This window comes from Tachypleus tridentatus, chromosome 7, assembly GCF_004210375.1.
Source record: "Tachypleus tridentatus isolate NWPU-2018 chromosome 7, ASM421037v1, whole genome shotgun sequence".
Lineage (NCBI taxonomy): Eukaryota > Metazoa > Arthropoda > Merostomata > Xiphosura > Limulidae > Tachypleus > Tachypleus tridentatus.
Genome location: NC_134831.1, coordinates 114,253,483 through 114,278,165, shown reverse-complemented (window position 1 = coordinate 114,278,165; position 24,683 = coordinate 114,253,483). Strand labels below are relative to the sequence as shown.

At 33.4% G+C, this 24,683-nt stretch overlaps 2 protein-coding genes across 3 annotated transcripts in view; both read right to left on the bottom strand.

Annotated features, from left to right (window-relative positions):
* The window catches only part of LOC143257780 (metabotropic glycine receptor-like), a 178,597-nt gene extending 171,915 nt beyond the window's left edge, over window positions 1-6,682 (bottom strand). Inside the window, exon 1 of the mRNA XM_076516812.1 lies at window positions 6,192-6,682. The gene's annotated coding sequence lies outside the window, so the exon portion shown is untranslated. The remainder of the gene's footprint in view (window positions 1-6,191) is intronic.
* Window positions 6,683-10,777: 4,095 nt separating this feature from the next.
* On the bottom strand, window positions 10,778-18,871 carry LOC143256434 (small ribosomal subunit protein eS26-like). 2 transcript variants are annotated; one of them, XM_076513664.1, is made up of 4 exons: window positions 18,782-18,871; window positions 16,592-16,769; window positions 13,375-13,511; window positions 10,778-10,877 (listed from the first exon to the last, which is right to left on the bottom strand). In XM_076513664.1, exons 1-4 carry the CDS (start codon window positions 18,782-18,784, stop codon window positions 10,833-10,835), a joined length of 363 nt encoding a protein of 120 aa, XP_076369779.1. In that variant the 5' UTR covers window positions 18,785-18,871; the 3' UTR covers window positions 10,778-10,832. The 2 variants fall into 2 exon arrangements, with proteins under 2 accessions (XP_076369779.1, XP_076369780.1); XM_076513665.1 differs by lacking the exon at window positions 18,782-18,871 and adding an exon at window positions 18,452-18,550.
* Window positions 18,872-24,683: the final 5,812 nt, after the last annotated feature.

The window sequence follows — 24,683 nt, the reverse complement described above, 5'->3', positions numbered from 1 at the left end:
AAACGAAATATCTGAAATTTTTTGTATCTGAATTTCGCGCAAAGCTACTCGAGGGCTATCTGCGCTAGCCGTCCCTAATTTAGCAATGTAAGACTAGAGGAAAGGCAGCTAGTCATCACCACCCACCGCCAACTCTTGTGCTTCTCTTTTACCAACGAATAGTGGGATTGACTGTAACATTATAACGCCCCTTTTACCAAACAGGCGCGACGGGGATGCGAACCCGCGACACTCAGATTACGAGTCGCACGCCTTAACACGCTTGGCCATGCCGGACCCAAACGAAACAAAGTGAAAGAGTATCCAACCCTCCTCTCAGTCTGAGGTATTATATTATACATTTCTTTTTGAGTTAAGGAACCAATTATTCGATGAACTGACAAACTCTCAGGAGTATAGTTCCATCAAGTAATTTAAATGAAGTAACAAAATAATAAACAGTATTTTTAGTTCTCGGAATACTATTTTTATCTCATACAAAGCTTAAGGAATCTTGATTGGTTTTAGAGAAAAACTACAATTGGCCTATCGACTGTGTCAAGCTCGGTGACTCGAACTCCGGATTTTGTCGTTCTAAGCTCTTAAACTTAGTGTTGACCCACTGGGAGACTTAAGGACCTAACAAGGAAAAGTGACTGACCAGTCTATACTTATCTCATACAACACCAAGACTGGTTGTTGGTAATTATTCAAGACACATAAAATATTTAGTGATAAACAAGTGTTTATATAAAATATATTAACATTTTAATTACTGAAAAATTCTAAACAAACAAGCTGTTATACAGAATGATGACAATTCGTATATATGCATGATGTAATTTTAAATGTAAAACAACTGATTAAATGTGATTCTATTAAAATATCTACTGGCAACACTGCCTATTACCACGATAAAAATGTTTGTTTTTTTATAAAGACATCTCAGTCTGGAACTGTATAGCTTTAATAATCATTAAAAAATGTTATTTCAAGTTTTATTTCATTTCACTGACCAATCACAAAATGTTATTTGCTAACAGTCGATGATACAAACATAAAGATATTTACTACTGTATTCTAATATAATAATTTCCATAATTGTCTCTTTAAGCCCTCAGATTTTCGCGTTCCAAACCGCAAGCAGTCATAATGGATTGTACCAGCTGTATGATCTGTATGTATTTGTTTCATAATAAACCGAATTCATGTAGCACCACACTTGTATGTCTACATGCAGTTACCAACATGACACAGTTTCATAAGAGAAAGGCCTAACATCTGTTCACCTACTAAAATTTGCGAAAAAGGTGTTAGACCACATTTGGTTAAAAGAACGAACCCTCCTAGCGTATTAGCTAATATCCAATTTTAAAACCGAAGGGTGTGTTCGTTATCTAAAGAAAATATTTGACTCGCACAATGTCGCACAATGTAAACCTGTTATTATGTTTTCAAGATGAATTGGTTGAATGTTTATTTTATAGACGTGTAATAGGAGTAGAGATAAACTTTCTAAACTTTTGACAGTTTAATTCTATTTTAAGAAGTTGAAAACTGAATATTACAACAATTTCTGGATGACTTACAACCCGTGGCTGTATCAAGAACGTCATGTTATACCAAGAGGCAAATACTTAAAACTGTTCTGTTTTTATTTTCATCTAAAGCATACTCATCAAAGTATTACTGTGTTAAAACTGTTCTGTTTTTATTTTCATCTAAAGCATACTCATCAAAGTATTACTGTGTTAAAACTGTTCTGTTTTTATTTTCATCTAAAGCATACTCATCAAAGTATTACTGTGTTAAAACTGATTGGAATATCTTGGTTTTGTGCTTCCACGTTTCTTGTTTGCTTGATGATAGAAATATGTTTAGTTTTAATTAACCTTTGGTGACAGAAGTACGTGAGGCCATTTGAATATCCATATTATATTGTCATCTAGCTTAGGTGTTATTAGGAATTATCCATATTATATTGTCATCTAGCTTAGGTGTTATTAGGAATTATCCATATTATATTGTCATCTATCTTAGGTGTTATTAGGAATTATCCATATTATATTGTCATCTAGCTTAGGTGTTAGTAGGAATTATCGATATTATATTGTCATGTAGCTTAGGTGTTATTAGGAATTATCCATATTATATTGTCATCTATCTTAGGTGTTATTAGGAATTATCCATATTATATTGTCATCTAGCTTAGGTGTTATTAGGAATTATCCATATTATATTGTCATCCAGCTGAGGTGTTTTTAGGAATTATCCATATGATATTGTCATCTAGCTTAGGTGTTAGTAGGAATTATCCATATTATATTGTCATGTAGCTTAGGTGTTATTAGGAATTATCCATATTATATTGTCATCTATCTTAGGTGTTATTAGGAATTATCCATATTATATTGTCATCTAGCTTAGGTGTTATTAGGAATTATCCATATTATATTGTCATCCAGCTGAGGTGTTTTTAGGAATTATCCATATGATATTGTCATCTAGCTGAGGTGTTTTTAGGAATTATCCATATTATATTGTCATCTAGCTTAGGTGTTATTAGGAATTATCCATATTATATTGTCATGTAGCTTAGGTGTTATTCGGAATTATCCATATTATGTTGTCATCTAGCTCAGGTGTTATTGGGAATTATCCATATTATATTGTCATCTAGCTTAGGTGTTATTAGGAATTATTCATATTTTATTGTCATCTAGCTTAGGTGTTATTAGGAATTATCCACATTATATTGTCATCTAGCTTAGGTATTATTAGGAATTATCCATATTATATTGTCATCTAGCTTAGGTGTTTTTAGGAATTATCCATTTATATTGTCATCTAGCTTAGGTATTATTAGGAATTATCCATATTATATTGTCATGTAGCTTAGGTGTTATGAGGAATTATCCATATTATATTGTCATGTCGCTTAAGTGTTATTAGGAATTATCCATATTATATTGTCATGTAGCTTAGGTGTTATTAGGAATTATCCATATTATATTGTCATCTAGCTTAGGTGTTTTTAGGAATTATCCGTTTTATATTGTCATCTAGCTTAGGTGTTATTAGGAATTATCCATATTATATTGTCATCTATCTTAGGTGTTATTAGGAATTATCCATATTATATTGTCATCTATCTTAGGTGTTATTAGGAATTATCCATATTATATTGTCATCTATCTTAGGTGTTATTAGGAATTATCCATATTATATTGTCATCTAGCTTGGGTATTATTAGGAATTATCCATATTATATTGTCATCCAGCTGAGGTGTTTTTAGGAATTATCCGTTTTATATCGTCATCTAGCTTAGGTGTTTTTAGGAATTATCCGTTTTATATCGTCATCTAGCTTAGGTGTTATTAGGAATTATCCATATTATATTGTCATCTAGCTTGGGTGTTATTAGGAATTATTCATATTATATTGTCATCTAGCTTAGGTGCTATTAGGAATTATCCATATTATATTGTCATCCAGCTGAGGTGTTTTTAGGAATTATCCGTTTTATATCGTCATCTAGCTTAGGTGTTTTTAGGAATTATCCGTTTTATATCGTCATCTAGCTTAGGTGTTATTAGGAATTATCCATATTATATTGTCATCTAGCTTGGGTGTTATTAGCAATTATTCATATTATATTGTCATCTAGCTTAGGTGCTATTAGGAATTATCCATATTATATTGTCATGTAGCTTAGGTGTTAATAGGAATTATCCATATTATATTGTCATCTACTTTAGGTGTTATTAGGAATTATCCATATTATATTGTCATCTACTTTAGGTGTTATTAGGAATTATCCATATTATATTGTCATCTAGCTTAGGTGTTATTAGGAATTATCCGTATTATATTGTCATCTAGTGTAGGTATTATTAGGAATTATCCGTATTATATTGTCATCTAGTGTAGGTATTATTAGGAATTATCCATATTATATTGTCATCTAGCTTATGTGTTATTAGGAATTATCCATATTATATTGTCATCTAGCTTAGGTGTTTTTAGGAATTATCCGTTTTATATTGCCATCTAGCTTAGGTATTATTAGGAATTATCCGTATTATATTGTCATCTAGTGTAGGTATTATTAGGAATTATCCGTTTTATATTGCCATCTAGCTTAGGTATTATTAGGAATTATCCATATTATATTGTCATCTAGCTTAGATGTTATTAGGAATTATCCATATTATATTGTCATCTAGCTTAGATGTTATTAGGAATTATCCATATTATATTGTCATCTAGCTTAGGTGTTTTCAGGAATTATCCGTTTTATATTGTCATCTAGCTTAGGTGTTATTAGGAATTATCCATATTATATTGTCATCTAGCTTAGGTGTGTTTAGGAATTATCCATATTATATTGTCATCTAGCTTAGGTGTATTCAGGAATTATCCATATTATATTGTCACCTAGCTTAGGTGTTTTTAGGAATTATCCGTTTTATATTGTCATCTAGCTTAGATATTATTAAGAATTATCCATATTATATTGTCATCTAGCTCAGGTGTTTTTAGGAATTATCCGTTTTATATCGTCATCTAGCTTAGGTGTTTTTAGGAATTATCCGTTTTATATTGTCATCTACCTTAGGTGTTATTATAAATTATTCATATTATATCTATATCTAGTTTTGATTTAATAAGATTTTTTTTTCATATCAAACAGAAATATTTGACAACAGCTCAACCTCTCAGAATTCATTCTACGTTAAACAAGTTTATGTTTGTTTTAGCCTGAATAATAGTATTTTACGACAGTTGACATTTTCGAGTAGTTTCTGTTTCTTGTTAACAAATCTCCGTTGCTTGTTTGTTTGTTTTTTCTAATTTTAAGTTAAGCCTAAAGATAAACTACAGTGAAGTAAACTACTTCGTTAAAGTAACTGTCACAACAGTTGCATTTATTTAATTTAATCCCACCTTTAAATTACTCACCCAAATGTGTTCTTCCACGTATAAACAAATATGTATCTGATTAATCTCTAATATTATCACACCCAAATGTGTCCTTCACGTATAAACTAATATGTATCTGATTACTCTCTAATATTATCACACCCAAATGTGTTCTTCACGTATAAACTAATATGTATCTGATTACTCTCTAATATTATCACACCCAAATGTGTCCTTCCACGTATAAACTAATATTTATCTGATTACTCTCTAATATTATCACACCCATGTGTGTCCTTCACGTATAAACTAATATGTATCTGATTACTCTCTAATATTATCACACCCAAATGTGTCCTTCCACGTATAAACTAATATGTATCTGATTACTCTCTAATATTATCACACCCAAATGTGTCCTTCCACGTATAAACTAATATGTATCTGTTACTCTCTAATATTATCCCAATCAAATATGTCCTTCCACGTGCATCTATCTGATTATTCAGTCAACATTTTGTACACACACAAATTACGAATCTTTTAAGAAATAATGTTTATTTACATTTAATAAAAAGACAGAACTGACTCCTTTTCACGTCCATTGAACTTAATATACATCCAATAGGTTGAGTGGAGTTCTTGATTCAAGTTGGACTTGTGAGTGTCTTGTGACTCTATGATTTTCTCTGTATGATGGGTGAGTGTCTTGTGACTCTATGATTTTCTCTGTATGATGGGCGAGTGTCTTGTGACTCTATGATTTTCTCTGTATGATGGGTGAGAGTCTTGTGACTCTATGATTTCCTCTGTATGATGGGTGAGTGTCTTGTGACTCTATGATTTCCTCTGTATGATGGGTGAGTGTCTTTTGGCTCTATGATTTCCTCTGTATAATATATGAGTGTCTTGTGACTCTATATTTCCTCTGTATGATGGGTGAGTTTCTTGTGACTATATGATTTTCTCTGTATGATGGGTGAGTGTCTTGTGACTCTATGATTTGCTCGGTATGATGGGCGAGTGTCTTGTGACTTTATGATTTCCTTGTATGATAGGTTTCTTGTGACTCTATGATTTTCTCTGTATAATGAATTTTTTGCGACTAATTTTTTCTGTAAAATATGTGCCTTGTGTCTGTAATTTCCTCTCTTAGGTAAGTGTTTCGTAGTTCTATAATTTCCTCTCTTACTGCTTTACTGACATCTTGCGTAAACGAAATTTTATAGTAAAAATATGTTAAGTTTTTATATTTCATATATATATATATATATATATAATTCATTACCTTCAGGCCTCGCTTCGGTGAGAAGTTCCATACCAGAACACTTTTCTTCCATTACATTCTGCGTTCTCTTCACAAATCTTCACTGTTTTCTTTGTACGCCCACATTCCGAAACAAATATTGTTCCTCATGAAATGTTCCCACAACACACTGACAGATATTTTTATACCTAGAAGCAGTTTCAATATAAGAGTTTTTTTCCAGATGTGTGAGCACCAGGTCACTTAGTGTTCTGATACAAGTGCCCCCACGCAGCTATTAACGGGTAGAAAGTCACAATAAGATAAACGGGATACACTTAATTCATTGTAAACACTTTGTTTGTTTCCAACAATTTAATAATCCCTAACAAACCAGTGTAACATATATTATTGTCATTTCATTAACATTCTACGTGATCAAAATGACTCTGCTTCCTCTTACAAAAATCCTTCCAGTAGATTCTCATGTGTGCTTCTGATCAACCGCCATGGTCTATTCCTAATCAATACAACATTCCCTCTGATTTCTCACTCAGCGCAAGCACTGCAAGGAAAAAGATGTACATGGTTGCTCACAGTCTTACGGCTTTACAGACGACAACACCCTCATCACCTGTGCTGCCATCTAGTGGTAGGTCTTCATGATGAATTATTGATTTACCTAAATTATTTTGAGATTTTCATTATAAAACTTCCGAGATGAAAAGATAACCACATTATTTACAGTATTAATGGCATACATCTAACTGACACATTGGCATGGGCCAGCTATAATTTCATGGACTTATAACGCTAAAATATAGTGTTTGATTTCCCGCCTTAGACAACTCCAAAAACAAACATTTTCCGACGCATTCTCAAGACGGCTGGTATGCGCAGTAGCATTTTAATTAAAATAAAGTACAGAACAACGTTTCGACCTTTGTTAACCTGAAGATGACCTAGAAGGTCGAGAGGTTGTTCTGTACTTTATTTTAATTAAAGTGTTGATACTCATAGCAACCATGTGTTTCTCGTAATCACGAAGGACATTCCTACGTAGTAGTCACTTAGCTAAAGAATTGCTTAACGATAGAGGGCATTTTACCACATGCTCATGTTACGACCACGAACACTACAATAAAGACATAAACGTCGTCAAATCCTGTAATCCAGAAACACGTAATTTCTAGATATGGTACGGTCTGCACTACCTAGATCGCTCCTACTTTTACTTAGCTACTTTGACCCAGTACAGTCTCCAGATCATTTTTTAAACAGCCCTTGGTATTAACTGGTTACTTTGATCAGAACGTAGGTCCTCGGCCTATGTTTCTACTGATATCCACTATTCACCCGAGTGAAAAATAGTTATTAATTTATTCTTATAAACTATTCGTGGGAAAGCCATTTCAAATACATGCGATGGCCAATCACTATTTGATTCACCACATTACTGAATTATACCGATGCACCTAAAACCGCTTCACGAAATGAAATTGGAATACAGGTCTAGTTTTCTTATAGTGATGACACTTAATGGAACTTCTTGACACTAACTCAACGACTAGTGGTGTTTATCTTAAGTATTGCCCGTATTATTTTTACTTTCGTCGGCACCATTTTGTGTAAAAAAAAAATCGTTTGATAACCCTTACATGTCAAATGGTCATATTTTATTTTCATTTCTAATCAAAAACCATCCGCTGTAGTTTCATAACTTTTTCGTATCCTTTGTAATCTGAAACCATACTTGTTTCGTAACTCAAGTGTAACTTTGTAATGTCATGTTCTTTTTGGTCATTTTATATTACGAAATGCACTTAACAAGAAAAATATTTCGTTAACACACACGCTTGGCTTTTGTTGGCTGAAACAGTTTTAAGATATATCGCTGGATAAAGTTTGCACACTATTTCAATGTTTCTAGATATTCTTTAAGAGAATATGTTTTTGTTGTTTCTTATTGCTATATTGTTTTTGGGTGTCAAAGTTTAATTTCCACAACTCTTATATAATGTTCGAATTTTAGCAGCGAGATGGCAGCCCTTGTCAGTCAAGAAACCGATGACGTTTCAAATTATTACACGATACACATTTTGTTTTTTAAAAAATGATCTTACGTCTGTTTAATTAATATTTTATTCGAAAAAAAATAATGGAAATTTTAATGCTTCCGCAGGCCAGACATCCAGGACTTAGGCTCAACGATAGATGTTATATGTTAGCATCACGCTAGAATGAGCTGAAAACATATTTTCAACGTTTTCGGGTTGAATTAAAACTCTACACAAAGGTTTACGAAAAAAATCGCAATTTAGTGACACGAAAGCAAAGGTCTTAACCTTAGCAGACAAAGGTCTTGACCTTCGTAGTACATAGTAGTCTACTAGCTGTACGTCCACCTAAGAAATGTATGGTGTTGACTCTCGACCAACAACAAGCGGTTTGTTGTGTTTTCGGTCTTTGTTTTCAGAGCAGACAAAGGTCTTGACCTTCTCGTCACTTTGACCAATGGAGCTCTCCTGCTCTTGATGCAGCTCACAGTAATGTTGGAGATCGTAATACAGGTTCTAACCGAAACCCAGACTTCAATCAACAAGTGTCATCTAGCTCTTTAAAAGCTTGTTCTCCAATCTTTAATCTCTCTACCACTTTTTTGAATGTCATCGACTAACACAAAAGCAGTATAATATTACTCTGGCAGAGTTTGTTGCGCATCGTCGGTAGATGAGAAAAAGTCTTGCACCATCAGATGTTTTACAAATGTCTTTTCCAACCACGTTTGTAAGACGATCTGGTTCTCCTTGGAGAGTAACATGGCACATAGAATCCTTGATACAGTCATGCGTAGCATAAAGAATCGATCGTTCAGAAAAAGTGCAGAACAACGTTTCGACCTGTTTAGGTCATCGTCAGGTCGAACAGTTGTTCTCTAATGTAACTACAGTTTTCATACCCATACCAGCCATCTTGGGAATATCTTAACTTCAAGTGGATTTCTCTTCATCACGAAAAGACATTGTTTCCGACCCCTGTTGGAATACTACTACAACAACTCGCTTTCACACTTGAGCTCTTGGATGACCTGCGTCGTTTCTTTGGTGTCACGAAATTCAAGGGATCCTCAGAAGTACCACTAACGTTTCGTCTTCATCACTCTAATGTAACAGTAGTCAATCCTTCCTTTTATCTTTCTTCGTGGCTTTAATTCACTCTGCGGCTGTTTCCAACCTGCTTTTCGTGCAGTTTTGACCTCTGGGCTTAAACCGTTGCATCCACACTGACATCTATGGCATTTCTCATAAGTACCACACACATACACACTTAAGCCTTTTACCTTCTTTTTCTGTGTTAACGTTGGTTTATCAGTACAGAATAAATACACTGAACATCAACATCTATTTTGTGACCAGTCATGGACCTCATTTTCATAACGAGTGGGGCAATTGCCTGCTTTTTGTCCAATCAGATTTTGGTAAAAAGTGTTAATCAATAAACAGATAATCCAGAATGACTTGAAAAATTAAGTTCTGTAAATCCAGGTACCCGGCCTATAAAAAACTTGTTAATAAATTCTATTTCTGAACAAGTCCTCTACCAGTCCTAGCTTTTCAAACATTTTTCTAAACCTTTTTACACCAGCTTCCTTACAAGTCTTTGAAATTTTTGTTACAAGATACAATTGACATGAAGGATGGAATTACTGCTGAAGTTTCCTGGGTATTTTACAAATTATTCTCACCAATTACTGCTGAAGTTTCCTGGGTATTTTACAAATTATTCTCACCAATTACTGCTGAAGTTTCCTGGGTATTTTACAAATTATTCTCACCAATTACTGCTGAAGTTTCCTGGGTATTTTACAAATTATTCTCACCAATTACTGCTGAAGTTTCCTGGGTATTTTACAAATTATTCTCACCAATTACTGCTGAAGTTTCCTGGTATTTTACAAATTATTCTCACCAATTACTGCTGAAGTTTCCTGGGTATTTTACAAATTATTCTCACCAATTACTGCTGAAGTTTCCTGAGTATTTTACAAATTATTCTCACCAATTACTGCTGAAGTTTCCTGGGTATTTTACAAATTATTCTCACCAATTACTGCTGAAGTTTCCTGGGTATTTTACAAATTATTCTCACCAATTACTGCTGAAGTTTCCTGGGTATTTTACAAATTATTCTCACCAATTACTGCTGAAGTTTCCTGGGTATTTTACAAATTATTCTCACCAATTACTGCTGAAATTTCCTGGGTATTTTACAAATTATTCTCACCAATTACTGCTGAAATTTCCTGGGTATTTTATACATAAAAATTAGTGTTTTCACAGTTTCATGACATGAGAGAACTCAATATATGGACCCTGCTGGTAGTAAATGGTGTACAAACAAGTACAGTGTTGTGTCAATGTAAACAATTTGATAGGTAACATATTGTAGTATCCATTACACAAATCTGGAACATCTCAAAAATCAAAAGTAGCCTAGAATATTAATCATTTCCTTTCAAAACCAGTTAGCTTACAGCAGATTGTTTTACAACTAGCACCACAGATCCATAATAGAAACATACAGAAGTTGGTTTTTCTTTTATATTACACAGTAAAACAAACATAAAACATAATCAACTATTCTTTTAATTCAGAAACAAAATGACCATTACACCTTGTGGTTTTATTTCACAGTAACTCTAGGCGCAGCTGGACGAGGACCCATTTCCTACAAAAAATAAAATAGAGTTTAAACACCTTACATAAAATACTTGTTAAGTTGAAAACTTTTGTAATTTAATGTTAAACTAATGTGTTGTTTATCCAATTTCTTTTAACATACAAAACAAGGTAAATTTTTCTCTCAAACTGTTGATTCATTACTAATGTGTAACTAGTTTTTGTTGTTTTTTCACAAGTCACTAGTATGTTTTTCCTATTAACACAAATTACATGAATATCAGTTAACAACATGCAACATTTTAAAACATTTTCTTAGGAAACTTAACGATAAAGTATTGGCACATTTGAAATGCTACCAAATAACAAAAAAAAATGAAATACCACATGCAGTATCAATGTTTAATAAACGATTTAATTAGTATTAGTCACTAGAAGACGTGGTTCATGATACTGAATAAACTTCACAGTTGAAAAATATTACGTAAATTCACTTAATCTATATGCCAACTAGAACCCTGAGCCCAATAGTTTATCAGCGAGTATAGTGTACCTAGTGGGTGCATCTTGAGACATTACACGCAAACCTTTAACTATAATTCAGTGGTCACTGTTTTTCAACCATTTAACAAGTTGGATTACGAAACACATAATCCAACAGCAGATCTCTGAAAATAATTTTATTTAAAATTCTGTTATCAGTACTTTCCACATGTTTACTTTGTTATAATCAACATATATTAACACCACAAGTGATATAGATTAACTTTTAGAAAAACCACAATGCCAAGGTTAAGAAAGGTGTACTCAAAACATCTAGTTTTATTGCTTCCCCATCCCTACTTTGGTAATTAAAGGTTAAGAAAAGTACTCAAAACATCTAGTTTTATTGCTTCCCCATCCCTACTTTGGTAATTAAAGGTTAAGAAAGGTGTACTCAAAACATCTAGTGTTATTGCTTCCCCATCCCTACTTTGGTAATTAAAGGTTAAGAAAAGTGTACTCAAAACATCTAGTGTTATTGCTTCCCAATCCCTACTTTGGTAATTAAAGGTTAAGAAAGGTGTACTCAAAACATCTAGTGTTATTGCTTCCCAATCCCTACTTTGGTAATTAAAGGTTAAGAAAGGTGTACTCAAAACATCTAGTGTTATTGCTTCCCCATCCCTACTTTGGTAATTAAAGGTTTAGAAAGGTGTACTCAAAACATCTAGTGTTATTGCTTCCCCATCCCTACTTTGGTAATTAAAGGTTAAGAAAGGTGTACTCAAAACATCTAGTGTTATTGCTTCCCCATCCCTACTTTGGAAATGAAAGGTTAAGAAAAGTGTACTCAAAACATCTACTGTTATTGCTTCCCCATCCCTACTTTGGTAATTAAAGGTTAAGAAAAGTGTACTCAAAACATCTACTGTTATTGCTTCCCCATCCCTACTTTGGTAATTAAAGGTTAAGAAAGGTGTACTCAAAACATCTAGTTTTATTGCTTCCCCATCCCTACTTTGGTAACTAAAGGTTAAGAAAGGTGTACTCAAAACATCTAGTGTTATTGCTTCCCCATCCCTACTTTGGTAACTAAAGGTTAAGAAAGGTGTACTCAAAACATCTAGTGTTATTGCTTCCCCATCCCTACTTTGGTAATTAAAGGTTAAAAAAGGTGTACTCAAAACATCTAGTGTTATTGCTTCCCCATCCCTACTTTGGTAATTAAAGGTTAAAAAAGGTGTACTCAAAACATCTAGTGTTATTGCTTCCCCATCCCTACTTTGGTAATTAAAGGTTAAAAAAGGTGTACTCAAAACATCTAGTTTTATTGCTTCCGCATCCCTACTTTGGTAATTAAAGGTTAAAAAAGGTGTACTCAAAACATCTAGTTTTATTGCTTCCGCATCCCTACTTTGGTAATTAAAGGTTAAGAAAGGTGTACTCAAAACATCTAGTGTTATTGCTTCCCCATCCCTACTTTGGTAATTAAAGGTTAAGAAAGGTGTACTCAAAACATCTAGTGTTATTGCTTCCCCATCCCTACTTTGGTAATTATTTAAGATTAACATTCCAGTTTACACTCATATTTTATTCTCACTTGTGAATGCACTTAGTTAAGACTAATGTTTTCTCTCCAATAGCAATAAGCATTTATTTTACAAACCTTTGTTTAACACTTGTTGAGTTTGAGCCCTCGTGTTATCGTTAAATATACAAGTCCTATTCTGAATTGCTAGAATTTTAAAACTTAAGCTCTGAGCATAAATGTTATCAATTATAATATTTGACATTTAGGCCTAAAGCTAAAACATTAGGTTAAAACATTTCTTGGTAATCTAAAAAAACATCAACATTTTTTTCATTCCACATCAGCCACATCCAATCTCTCATCTAAAATAATTTTGTTTTGTTTTTTAATAATTAAAAAAAAATTCTAAGAAGAAACAGAACTGCAACACTCTTAGCATTTATAAGCCTTCCAACAAGGCCATGTGTGCCAAGATTGGTTTATTTCACATGGTCTACAAAGGAATACAATATTTATGCTATTCCATACTCACCCCTATAGGTGGCCTAAATCTTGGAGGTGGTGTGCGATCCTTACGTGCCTCCCTGGATCTGTTTCTCACAATTTTGGAGTGAATTGCACAAGAGACGCAATAATGAAGTTTAGCATACAGCTCCGGCAGGGCATATGCTGAAAAATAACATGAACAGTGAAAGGACAAATGTTTATAAAATGATATACATAGATTCTCTCTCTTAACAGACTTATATTTGATAAGTAGATCTAGCCACTCATTTACATTCTAATATTTTACCCAATACTGGCGACTTGAGTAATACACTCAGTGGACTAACATGTGGTCTGCCACAATAAATGCCATTAACATGCATGTTTATGTGGATGTGCGACTGGACAGAACCAGCCTTCATCTCTTGCAAAGATAACATTTAATATAAATTGCAGTGTCAATGGTACAGAGGCTTAATTACGAAGACCAGGTGTATGAAAACAAGGTCTTTATTTTAGCACAAAGCTACACAGTTGGCTCTGTACTCTGCCCACAAGGAGCCAAATCAATCTTTTTTTTTTTACAACTAAGTCTGTAACTTGCTTCTAATACACTTACAAACTATTAGTTGTAAGTTTATTCCTATAAACTTGAGTGTACATTAAACAGATGTATACGACACCATATACACAGTATGTCAAATATTTTTAATTTAGTGTTGGTCAAAAGTGTTCATATATCATTAAATCTGTATTTAGAAATAAACATAAATCTCTCTTAAGCTAATCAAACCTTCTGAAATGTTACTGGAATTAGTGCAAAAAATAACGAGAGAAAATGACCAGTTGATAAACCGCTACATTCTAATGATTGACTATTAATATAATAACATAAAAGTTAAAGACCTGGGACAAGAATACTACATTCTAATGATTGACTATCAATATAATAACATAAAAGTTAAAAGACCTGGGACAAGAATATTTTGCTTCCTTCTACTTTCATACAAAAAAATGAAACAAGTATAAAAACGGTTATTTTGAAACACCTACACTTCCCCACTAGTATTATACTGTATGTTAAGTACCCTTTTTATAACTTGTTCAAAGATTAAGGGCAATTTTCTAAGTACCAGTGATCACTTGGCTTTAAACTTTGTCTCATGATCTTCAAAAATTAATCATATCTAATATAGTCACAAGGTTGGGGAGAGTTTCTATGTACCAGTGACCTCTTACCCTTCAAACATTAAATAATTCTACAACTTTGTATTTAGTAAATCACTGTACAACTTGATCAAGTTGTCAAAAAATTGATATCCTGTCCATAAAATGTCAATGGTTGGACAAATGAACAGAGGCAAACCACACTTCATGTAACATTATTATTATTATTATTATAGTAATGACATGTCTACAGATGTTGACTCTTAAGAGATCTCAAAGTTTGTCACGCTGATTCTTTCTTACTTGGACCTTCCAAATGTTTAAACTGTGTACCTGGAAATCTTCCTCAATATTGTTACTATTAGATGGGGCCACTGGTCACAGAATGTATTTTATATCTCTACAGCTGGGCATTTAACAGAAATTCATAACTCACTGTTATGCTCGTCAATTAAATTCAACCAAGTTATTATTCTCATGGGACAGTTGGAATAATCACAAAATAACTGGATAAATTAATAATGGTTAGTTTATTATATTAATTACATTAGTAGATTTAACTGTAATTGCTACAAATCCATTATTTTAAATCTTAATCAAGGATATCACCAAATTCAGCATACCTCACGAGCTGACCTTTTACAGGTTGATTCAGCTTAAATAAAAACAGTACATTAAATTAATAATTACTAGGTTAATGTTTAGTTATGATCTATGTAGGTAGTTTTGTTTAATTAGAAGTTGTGATACTACTTGTTAGGCTGAAATTATAAATTTGCACAAAAGTGTCTCAATTTATAAGAACTTTACTATAGAGGCAGAGAAATGATTAAGAAAAAAAAACACCAAATGGGTTTTTGTAAGACACACTAATAGCTTGTAATGGTATTTATTACTAATACATTACCACAAACTGCCTCTCTCCTCCAGGTAAAATTGTAAGTTTTACCAAAATTTCAGACTGGTTGCCATCAGTTTCCCAAAACAATGAAAACATTTGTGTAGCTTACAAAACTGCCATCTTGATCCTAATACTGTGAAGAATGAAAGTACAAGAATACTGAAATGTGCACATTGCCACGTTTAGCTGACCATGTGCATATTGCCACTTTTAGCTGACCATGTGCATATTGCTACGTTTAGCTAACCATGTACATATTCCTACATTTAGCTAACCATGTACATATTCCTACATTTAGCTAACCATGTGCATGTTGCTACGTTTAGCTAATCATGTACATATTACTACGTTTAGCTAATCATTTACTAGAAATAGTACTAAAGTACTAATTAGTGTCAATAATGGAAAACATTGTGACATGTTACTGACCTTTAACCTTCACTTTGTGAGGTTAAGCTTTTCTATTAGTTTTAATCCACTGCCTTGTCCATCATTCTATGTAATTATTCATAAAAACAAATTTAAACTTTTCAGTCTATGGTAGAGACTGTCATCATTTTCCCTAATGAAAGTTAAATGTCACTAAAATTAACTTCTTTACCGTCTGTTCATATCAAATAAGAACATCTCTGATAGTTTCAGTGATATAATAATATTTACAGATCAAGTTATTTTAACTTGAGTTCATTATATAAACTAAGTTGTAGTTTAGTTTCCACTCACATGTAACATTATTTTGAATGTAAGACCACATCTAACTTAAAACTCCCCAAATAATTTTGTCCAGCTACTCGTATGGACTGTTAACCAAGCAAAGGCAAGCTTTATAATCAGACATTAATTACTTCATCTGTATTGTCAAATAGTTACACCTGCTGTGTCTAAAAGAAAAGATACTACAGAAGGAAAAATGCACACCTAATACTATGAAATACATTAATGTTCATAGCCGATTAAACTCACTCCTCTTAATAATAAAACCATCGTTGTCAGTAAATGAAATTTAAGTGACACATACAACTGTCTTTATCTTTTAACTCAACTCTGTAATAATGAACTTTCACCAACCAGCATTAGTTTCAAGCATCAGTCGTACAAGTTGGTAAACATGTCACAGTAAACTTACTATTGTAGACATCAGTACACAGTTTCAAGTGTCAATTATACAAGTTAGTAAATGTTACAATCAACTTACTATCGTAGACACTAGCATCAGTAATATCTCTCACTGCTGCAGCTTCAACTATGTTTCTAATCACAAACTTTTTAATAGCTTTGTCTTTTGGGACGCACCGTGCACAGTTTGTACACCTTACAGGCTTCACGTGCCCACGACCATGTTTGCTTCTTCCGTTATTACGTCTTTTGGAAGTCTATAAAAAAAATATAATAAACACAATTATGCTGTTCTTACAACCCAAACTGTATTACGATTCACCTTTAATCTCAGTTCCAGAAATACATAGTACAACTACTGCACTGTCAAAATTTGAAGCTATAAAAGTGCTTAAATTTTATTCTCTTAACTGGTAAAACTAACAAGTACCTCATTGGACATTAGTATTACATGTATTTGCAATATTGAAAACAAATAGTAGCTTACAGTATTGTTTTATATCACACTGCTAACAAAGGTAAACAATACATTGACAATAAACATCCTTATTCATCAATCTTCCCTCTAATTTTTTCAATCCATGTGCAGAATGAATTTTTTCATGTGCACCAGTATTAACACAGTGTACACATATGTGCTTTGTTTTGTTAGTTTTAGGTGGTGAGTATTTTTCAAACTATCATCTATTGGATCATTCAACCACCTTGCAATACTAAAAAATGATTATGGGCTTTAGGCCTATTGAATGCCAGGGTTATTAAGACCATCAACGTACTGAGAATCCTCGCCACTACTGAGAAGGTGCAAGGCACTTGACTGGTTGTTCTTCAGCCGACCAGCTTGGAGGAAACACTCCAACTCAAAATATTTTTTAAGATACAAGCCATGAGCCACACAGTTAAAGTCTCACTTCCAAATGTAGTTTAATTAACCACTGAATGTTTGAGAAAATAATTTTTGGATTGCAATATACAGTTTTCACACAATGCCAACCTTTCTGTCCCTATTAACATGCTAAACATCCTTTCCACAGAAAAAGTATTATATTATGAACAATATATTTAATTGACAAAATTAACAGTGCAATGTATCTATGTAATAAACTTAACATTTAATATAAAAACTATTTACAAACTCCACTTAAACTGCAAGTGTTTGGCATTCTTTCACTGTATTAACACGTTTAAAGACCTAAATATGTTCACAATTACAAAACCCTTATTTAGTATATCCCAGTTCATGAGCCTGTGAGCTTATGGGAATATAAAGCAGAAATGGTAAAAAAAAAAAAAAATAAAATTCAAATCTAGAATTCACACACAGTCAAAACAGTAATGATTACAAATTTCAAAATAATTTTATCTGGATCATCAAATACTAAACTTTTAACTAAAGAAAGTTTTATGTTAATTTAAATGAACTCCCATATTTAAATACCACTTCACCACAATTAAATCTCTTTTAAATACCTGTACAATATCATGGGATTATTCTTGTCTCTACTTAATTATCTTCCAGTTATTTCATACTTTTATGCTGTATTTTAATTATTTTTATAGTATGTTAAAACATACATAATAGTGCATACCTTACTGAAAATATGTATATTCCGAAACGTCCAAGAATTAAACGTTTCTAAACATACACGTTTCAAATGTTGGTTATTCCTGTTATTGATCATTTCACAATTATTCAAGTTCTATCATTTCACTTTCAATCAAACAACTTCTATTATTTCTAATTAACCATTACAACATACAAATTACATGTATACAATAGTGTCATCAATTTCCTAAGTCAACTAAATCGATGAATGAATTGTATATTCGCTCAATTTTTAGTGTTAAGACTAATACAGTACAGATTAATACTACTATTAGTTTTCAAATACTATTATCAAGATGTATAAAACTTTAGCACTAGTATTCCATCCCATACCATTAAAAGTACCAACTGAACAATAACGATCAGAAATTCATTTTTTTAACAAACTTTGAACACACGAGAATGGTATTAAGCCTGGCCACGTGTTTCATTCCCACAGACTTAAATACGTTAAACCTAATATAAAAAGGAGCAAGGTATTACTACATTGTCCTGAAGTTGTAGTGTTTAACTTGGATTGATGAAATTTTAAAAAAACAAACTCAACTTATATTAAATACGCGCACAAAAAATTATGTGTCTCAATATTATATTTTGACATTAACAAACAATACATTTATAAACATAATTTATGATGAAACCACCGATCCAATTAAAACTTACCATGATGGTTCGTACCCACCGCAAAAGAGAAAAGTCTTCGATGTGTTCACCACCAAGCAAATAAAAAGTAGTTCGGCAGTCACATGAATACTTAGTTGAAAACGAAAAAAAGAAAGATATGTACACCAAAATATATCAGCAATTCATGTATTTTTGTTAATGTATAGAGACAGTTCAACTTATTTTCACATAATTCAAAAGAACATATAAACTAGCTTTGAACTTTTTCTTTACTCGCAGAAAATAAAGTATTAATGGTAATACACAAATTTAATAAGGAACCATTTGCAAATTGCACTGATATAGTAATAATTGTTTCTGTACTTATTTAAATATACTCTTGTGTGAGTAGAAAAGACAACTTGAGAAGAAAATGCACTTTCTTTTAACCATACTGCAAGTATTGATGTGGGTTATAAAATAGTGTATACAAATCAATTATTATTTATACGAGAAATTAAAAATTATAGTATTAGCTTATTCAATTTAAATTAATATTAACGTATAAGAGTTAATTTGTTCTTTTAGACCGGAATTTTTAAAACTGATTTAAAGTTTAGTTTTGTACCCTTCTGAATTTTTAGTTAATAATTGTTTGATAATTTACCAAATGCTGACTGATTAATTTGCTGTTTAATAATATTAAGAGGTGTTTGTTTTTGAATTTCGCGCAAAGCTACAGGAAGGCTGTCTGGGCTCGCAGTCCCTAATTTAGTAGTGTAAGACTAGAGGGAATGCAGTTGGCCATCACCACTCACCGCCAACTCTTGGGCTACTATTTTACTAACGAATAATGGGATTGACCGTCACAATATAATGTCCCCACGGCTGAAATGGCGGGCAGGTTTCGCGAGACAATTATTTGAACCCCAGACCCTCAGATTACGAGTTGAGCACCCTAACCACCTGACCATTCCGGGCCCTCACTTCAAGAAAGGAAAAGAAATGCCGAAGATTCGAGTAACTTGACGTCAGCAATATTACAACATTTGATCCACCCACATATCTTACAACTGTTACCGAGTTGGGCAATCAAACTTGCTATAACTATCGTCTGTTAAGTTTGTTGTTATGAAAGGTAAACAATCATTAAATCACCTAATAAATCAAATAATATCGCTTACACCAGTGTTGTACAGTCATGTGAAAAAGTTAGGACACCCTATGAAAGCCTGTGTATTTGTGTAACATTTTTGGATATATAGATATTTAATCTCAATTTCAACAATACTGAGAGATTCTAGGAATATAACTAAACAATTAAAACTGAAGAAAATACTTTTCAAGATCTTCTGTAAATGTAATTTCACAAAAATGCATATTATAACTGAGGAAGAAGTTAAGACACCCTACCCCCTAATAGCTAGTGTTACCACCTTTGGCTGAAATAACTGCAGTGAGACGCTTCTTGTAGCCATCTACCAGTCTCTCACATCGGCCTGAAGAAAGTTTGCCCCACTCCTCAATGCAGAATTCTTTCAGCTGTGAGATGTTTGAGGGGTTTCTTGCATGTACAGCCTGCTTCAAGTCACCTCACAGCATCTCAATGGGATTAAAATCTGGGCTTTTACTCGACCATTCCAGGACTCTCCATTTCTTAGTTTTCAGCCAGTCCTTGGTGGATTTACTGATATGTTTTGGGTCATTGTCGTGTTGCAAGGTGCGGTTCTGCATCAGCTTTAATTTTCGTACAGATGGTCTCATATGATCCTCAAGCACCCTCTGATACACAGTAGAATTCATGGGGGATTCTATGATTGTGAGCTGTCCATGTCCTGCTGCAGCAAAGCAGCTCAAACCATGACACTTCCACCTCCATGCTTCACAGTTGGTATGAGGTTCTTTTCCTGGAATGCTGTATTTGGTTTACGCCAAACATGTCTTCTGTTCTGGTGTCCAAATAATTCAATTTTGGACTCATCTGTCCAAAGAACATTATTCCAGAAGTCGTGGTCTTTGTTTACATTCTCTCTGGCAAACTTCAGTCTGACCTTGATGTTTCTCTTAGAGAGCAAAGGTTTCCTCCTTGCACATCTCCCATGCAAGTTAAACTTGTGCAGTCTCTTTCTAATTGTAGAGGCATGCACTTTCACATCAACAGTAGCCAAAGCCTGCTGTAGGTCCCGTGATGACATGTTAGGGTGTTTGGAGACCTCTTTTAGCATCTTGCGGTCTTCTCTCGGGGTGAACTTGCTTGGACGACCAGACCTGGGCATGGTGGCAGTTGTTTTGAAAGCCCTCCACTTGTTGACTCTTTTCCGGACAGTGGAATGGCTGATTTCAAAATCTTTTGAAATCTTTTTAAATCCCTTACCAGACTCATAAACTGGTACAATTTTCTTTCTGAAGGCCTCAGACAGCTCTTTTGTTCTCATCATGGTGCTCACTCTCACTTCAACAGTCAGGAGCACACCAAAGTAAATGTTTGAGGTTTAAGTAGGGCAAGCCTCATTCAAAATGCTGAGTAACGATCTTCTAATCATGTGCACCTGGTGTGATACACCTGTGTGTGAGTTGAGCCATTTTAAGTGGGAATAAATGTAAGGGTGTCCTAACTTTTTCACATGAGTGTATATCCAATACGATGTCTTTCAAGAAAACGAATTTTAAGTTGTTATGGATATTATAATAATTTTAAATATGTAGATCTAGATTTAACTATGAATTTACTGTTGAAATGTTTGTTTCGTAGATGACCTCAGAATTTTCAGTCGTTTCTTGAGTACAAAAACATCTTGAGTTCAAGTATGGACAACCCAGTATCACCAGTTCTAGCCAATATTTTTATGACGCAAGTGGAAACACAAGCAATTAACACAGCATTACATCCACCACTATACTGGTACAGATATGTAGACGACATGATTGCGGGATTCACATCTACAGGACACACACTTAATTTTTTCAATTACATTAACTCTATACATCCCAACATCAACATCACATGTGAACAGGAAGAAAACAATCAAATATTATTTCTTCTCCTCAAAATTACAAGAACCGATACACAATTTAAAACAGAAATCCACCGAAAAATAACCCACACTGGACTATACATTCCTTGGGACTTAGCACATGAAACAAAACACAAACTCAACATACTAAGAAACCAAATAAACACAGCCATAAAACTATGCTCACCAGATAAAATTAACGATGAATTAGACAAAATAAAACAATACTTCATCAACATCAATAAGTTTCCTCCACAAACCGTAGAAAACATAATACGCACACACCTGGACAGAAAGCAAAATCAACCAACAAAAGTGAATATATCTAAACGAATCAAAAAATCACGAAACCATATACTGCTGCATACCATATATTTCCGACATCAACAAAAAAAATAACCAACATTTGGCAAAAACTAGTAACAAAATATTATATTCCAGTTAATATCAAATTTATTGAAAAACCAGGCACAAAACTGAGGTCTATACTATGTAAAAGCTACACTGACAAACACCACACCAACATTATTTATAAAATACAATGTGATAACTGTCACGACTTCTTTATTGGAGAAACAAGTTGAAAAATGGAAACCAGATTTAAAGAACATAAAAAGTCACCTTCACATGTTTCCGAACACTGGAAGTCAAATAGGCACAACATAACCATAGAAAACACTCAAATACTAAATAAAGAAACAAACATAAACAAACGCAAAATTAAAGAAGCCTTACTTATACAAAAACTTAAGCCCAAAATAAACCAATACAAAGGAACACCTTTATATCTATATTTAAAATAATAAAATAAATAATATAAAATTATATTTTCAAAATCTAAGAACGCCCTCTACATTCCGACACTCAGTTACACAACCCCTTTCAAACATGTGGTAAGCTTCCGGTCAGTTATTTCTTTCTTTCTTTGTGAACCTGACAATGACTGAAGATGGTCGAAACGTTGTTCACTTCTCTACGTAAAATATTTTCTCAACCCAAACGAGCCGTTTTTACATATATATTTCTCTAGAAGTGGGTTTTCTCGACATCAAGGCTTAAGTTCACTTGTTATTGGATAGATTAATATGAATGTTTTTACAAACAAAATACAATGTAACATAGGTTATGTGATACTAAATTATAAGGTTACAATTCGAAATGGATTGCCTATGTCCTAGGACTCCACACGTACTATTATATCCAGTATTCATTGTCCAAAAGTTAACCACGAGGCTTATATAAAATTACCATACTCTATACGTAATCTTGTCGCACCCTCTAGAGGTACTCAACACTATATAAACCGTTATAAACTATACACCATAAACCTTGTGTTATGCACGATATCAAGCGTTCAGGAAGTTAACCATAATTACATAAACTTCCTTGTGTTATCGGATACACTGTTCAGTGTGTAGATTCAAGAAAAGTATCCACGAACTAATCTTCGAGGGTCTTATAGATATGAACATATAATGATATAACCTTTCTGCTACCAGTATGTATTTTAGCTTCCTATCTGAGGCCACGCAATTCCAGGTAACATCAGACTGGATTATCCTTTCGATAAACTGAGACTGCTTCAGAAACATGGAAGTTACAGAACTTTAACATGTTAATAATCCACTGTGTTTTAGTAAACAACGACCGCAGTTTGTTTTTTTTTCCACAAAATGTGTACGTGATTCGTAACCTACAAGATCTCGAGTTGCTTTTTTCCGTGATGTGGGGAGGAAAAGGTCAAAACTGCACGTTGATCTGAAACAAGAAACGGAACAGTGAAGTATTCGTCTTATTTCTCAAACTTAGATACCTCCATCTATCTCTGACCAATAATAAAACTCGCAGAAAACAACATACACGTATCTCTGACCAATAATAAAACTCGCAGAAAACAACATACACCTATCTATGACCAATAATAAAACTCGCAGAAAACAACATACACCTATCTCTGACCAATAATAAAACGCGCAGAAAACAACATATACCTATCTCTGACCAATAATAAAATTTACTGAAGAAAACATGCATCCATTTTTGGCCAATAATATAATGTACTAAAAGCAACATACATCCATCTTTGGCCAATAATAAAATTTACTGAAGACAACATACATCTGTCTTTGGCCAATAATAAAATGTACTAAAGACAACATACATATGTCTTTGGCCAATAATAAAATTTACTGAAGACAACATACATCTATTTTTGGCCAATAATAAAATTTACTGAAGACAACATACATCTGTCTTTGGCCAATAATAAAATGTTCTGAAGACAACATACATATGTCTTTGGCCAATAATAAAATGTACTGAAGACAACATACATCTGTCTTCGGCCAATAATAAAATTTACTGAAGACAACATATATACAACTTTGTTTCACCAACAGTTCCCCTCCTCGTGGCCCGGCATGGCCAGGTGGTTGAGGCACTCGACTCATAATCCGAGGGTCGCGATTTCGAATCCTTGTCACACCAAACATACTTGCCCTTTCAGCCGTGGGGGCGTTACAATTTGACGGTCAATCCCACTATTCGTTGGTAAAGGAGTAGCTTAAGAGTTGGCGGTGTGTGGTGATGACTAGCTGCCTTCCCTCTAGTCTTGTACTACTAAATTAAGGACGGCTATAGCAGATAGCCCATCGTGTAGCTTTGTGCTGAACTTCAAACTCAAACGTTTCACCAACAATAAAATATACCAAGGAAACATACACCTATCTCCAACGATATTCGAAACTTATTTTCAGAAGACGCCAATATACACTTATATTTTCCCAATAATAAAATTTACCACTACCAACAGCACTTACAAATGAAATAGACATATACCATCATCTTACACATACGTTGTGAACTGTAGTGTCTGTTCACGTGCCTGCCATTTAAAAAGCTGCGCGCGCAGGCAAAACTCAAAATTTACTTATGAAATGATTGAAGAA

Bases quoted from the DNA above. Each gene is read 5' to 3' on its own strand.
- LOC143256434 (XM_076513664.1), bottom strand. The intron at 13,512-16,591 runs GTAAGTTGATTG...GTTATTTTTCAG, and splicing joins TGATGCTAGTGTCTACGATA to CATATGCCCTGCCGGAGCTG. The intron at 10,878-13,374 runs GTGAGTATGGAA...TATTTTTTGTAG, and splicing joins GATTTAGGCCACCTATAGGG to GAAATGGGTCCTCGTCCAGC.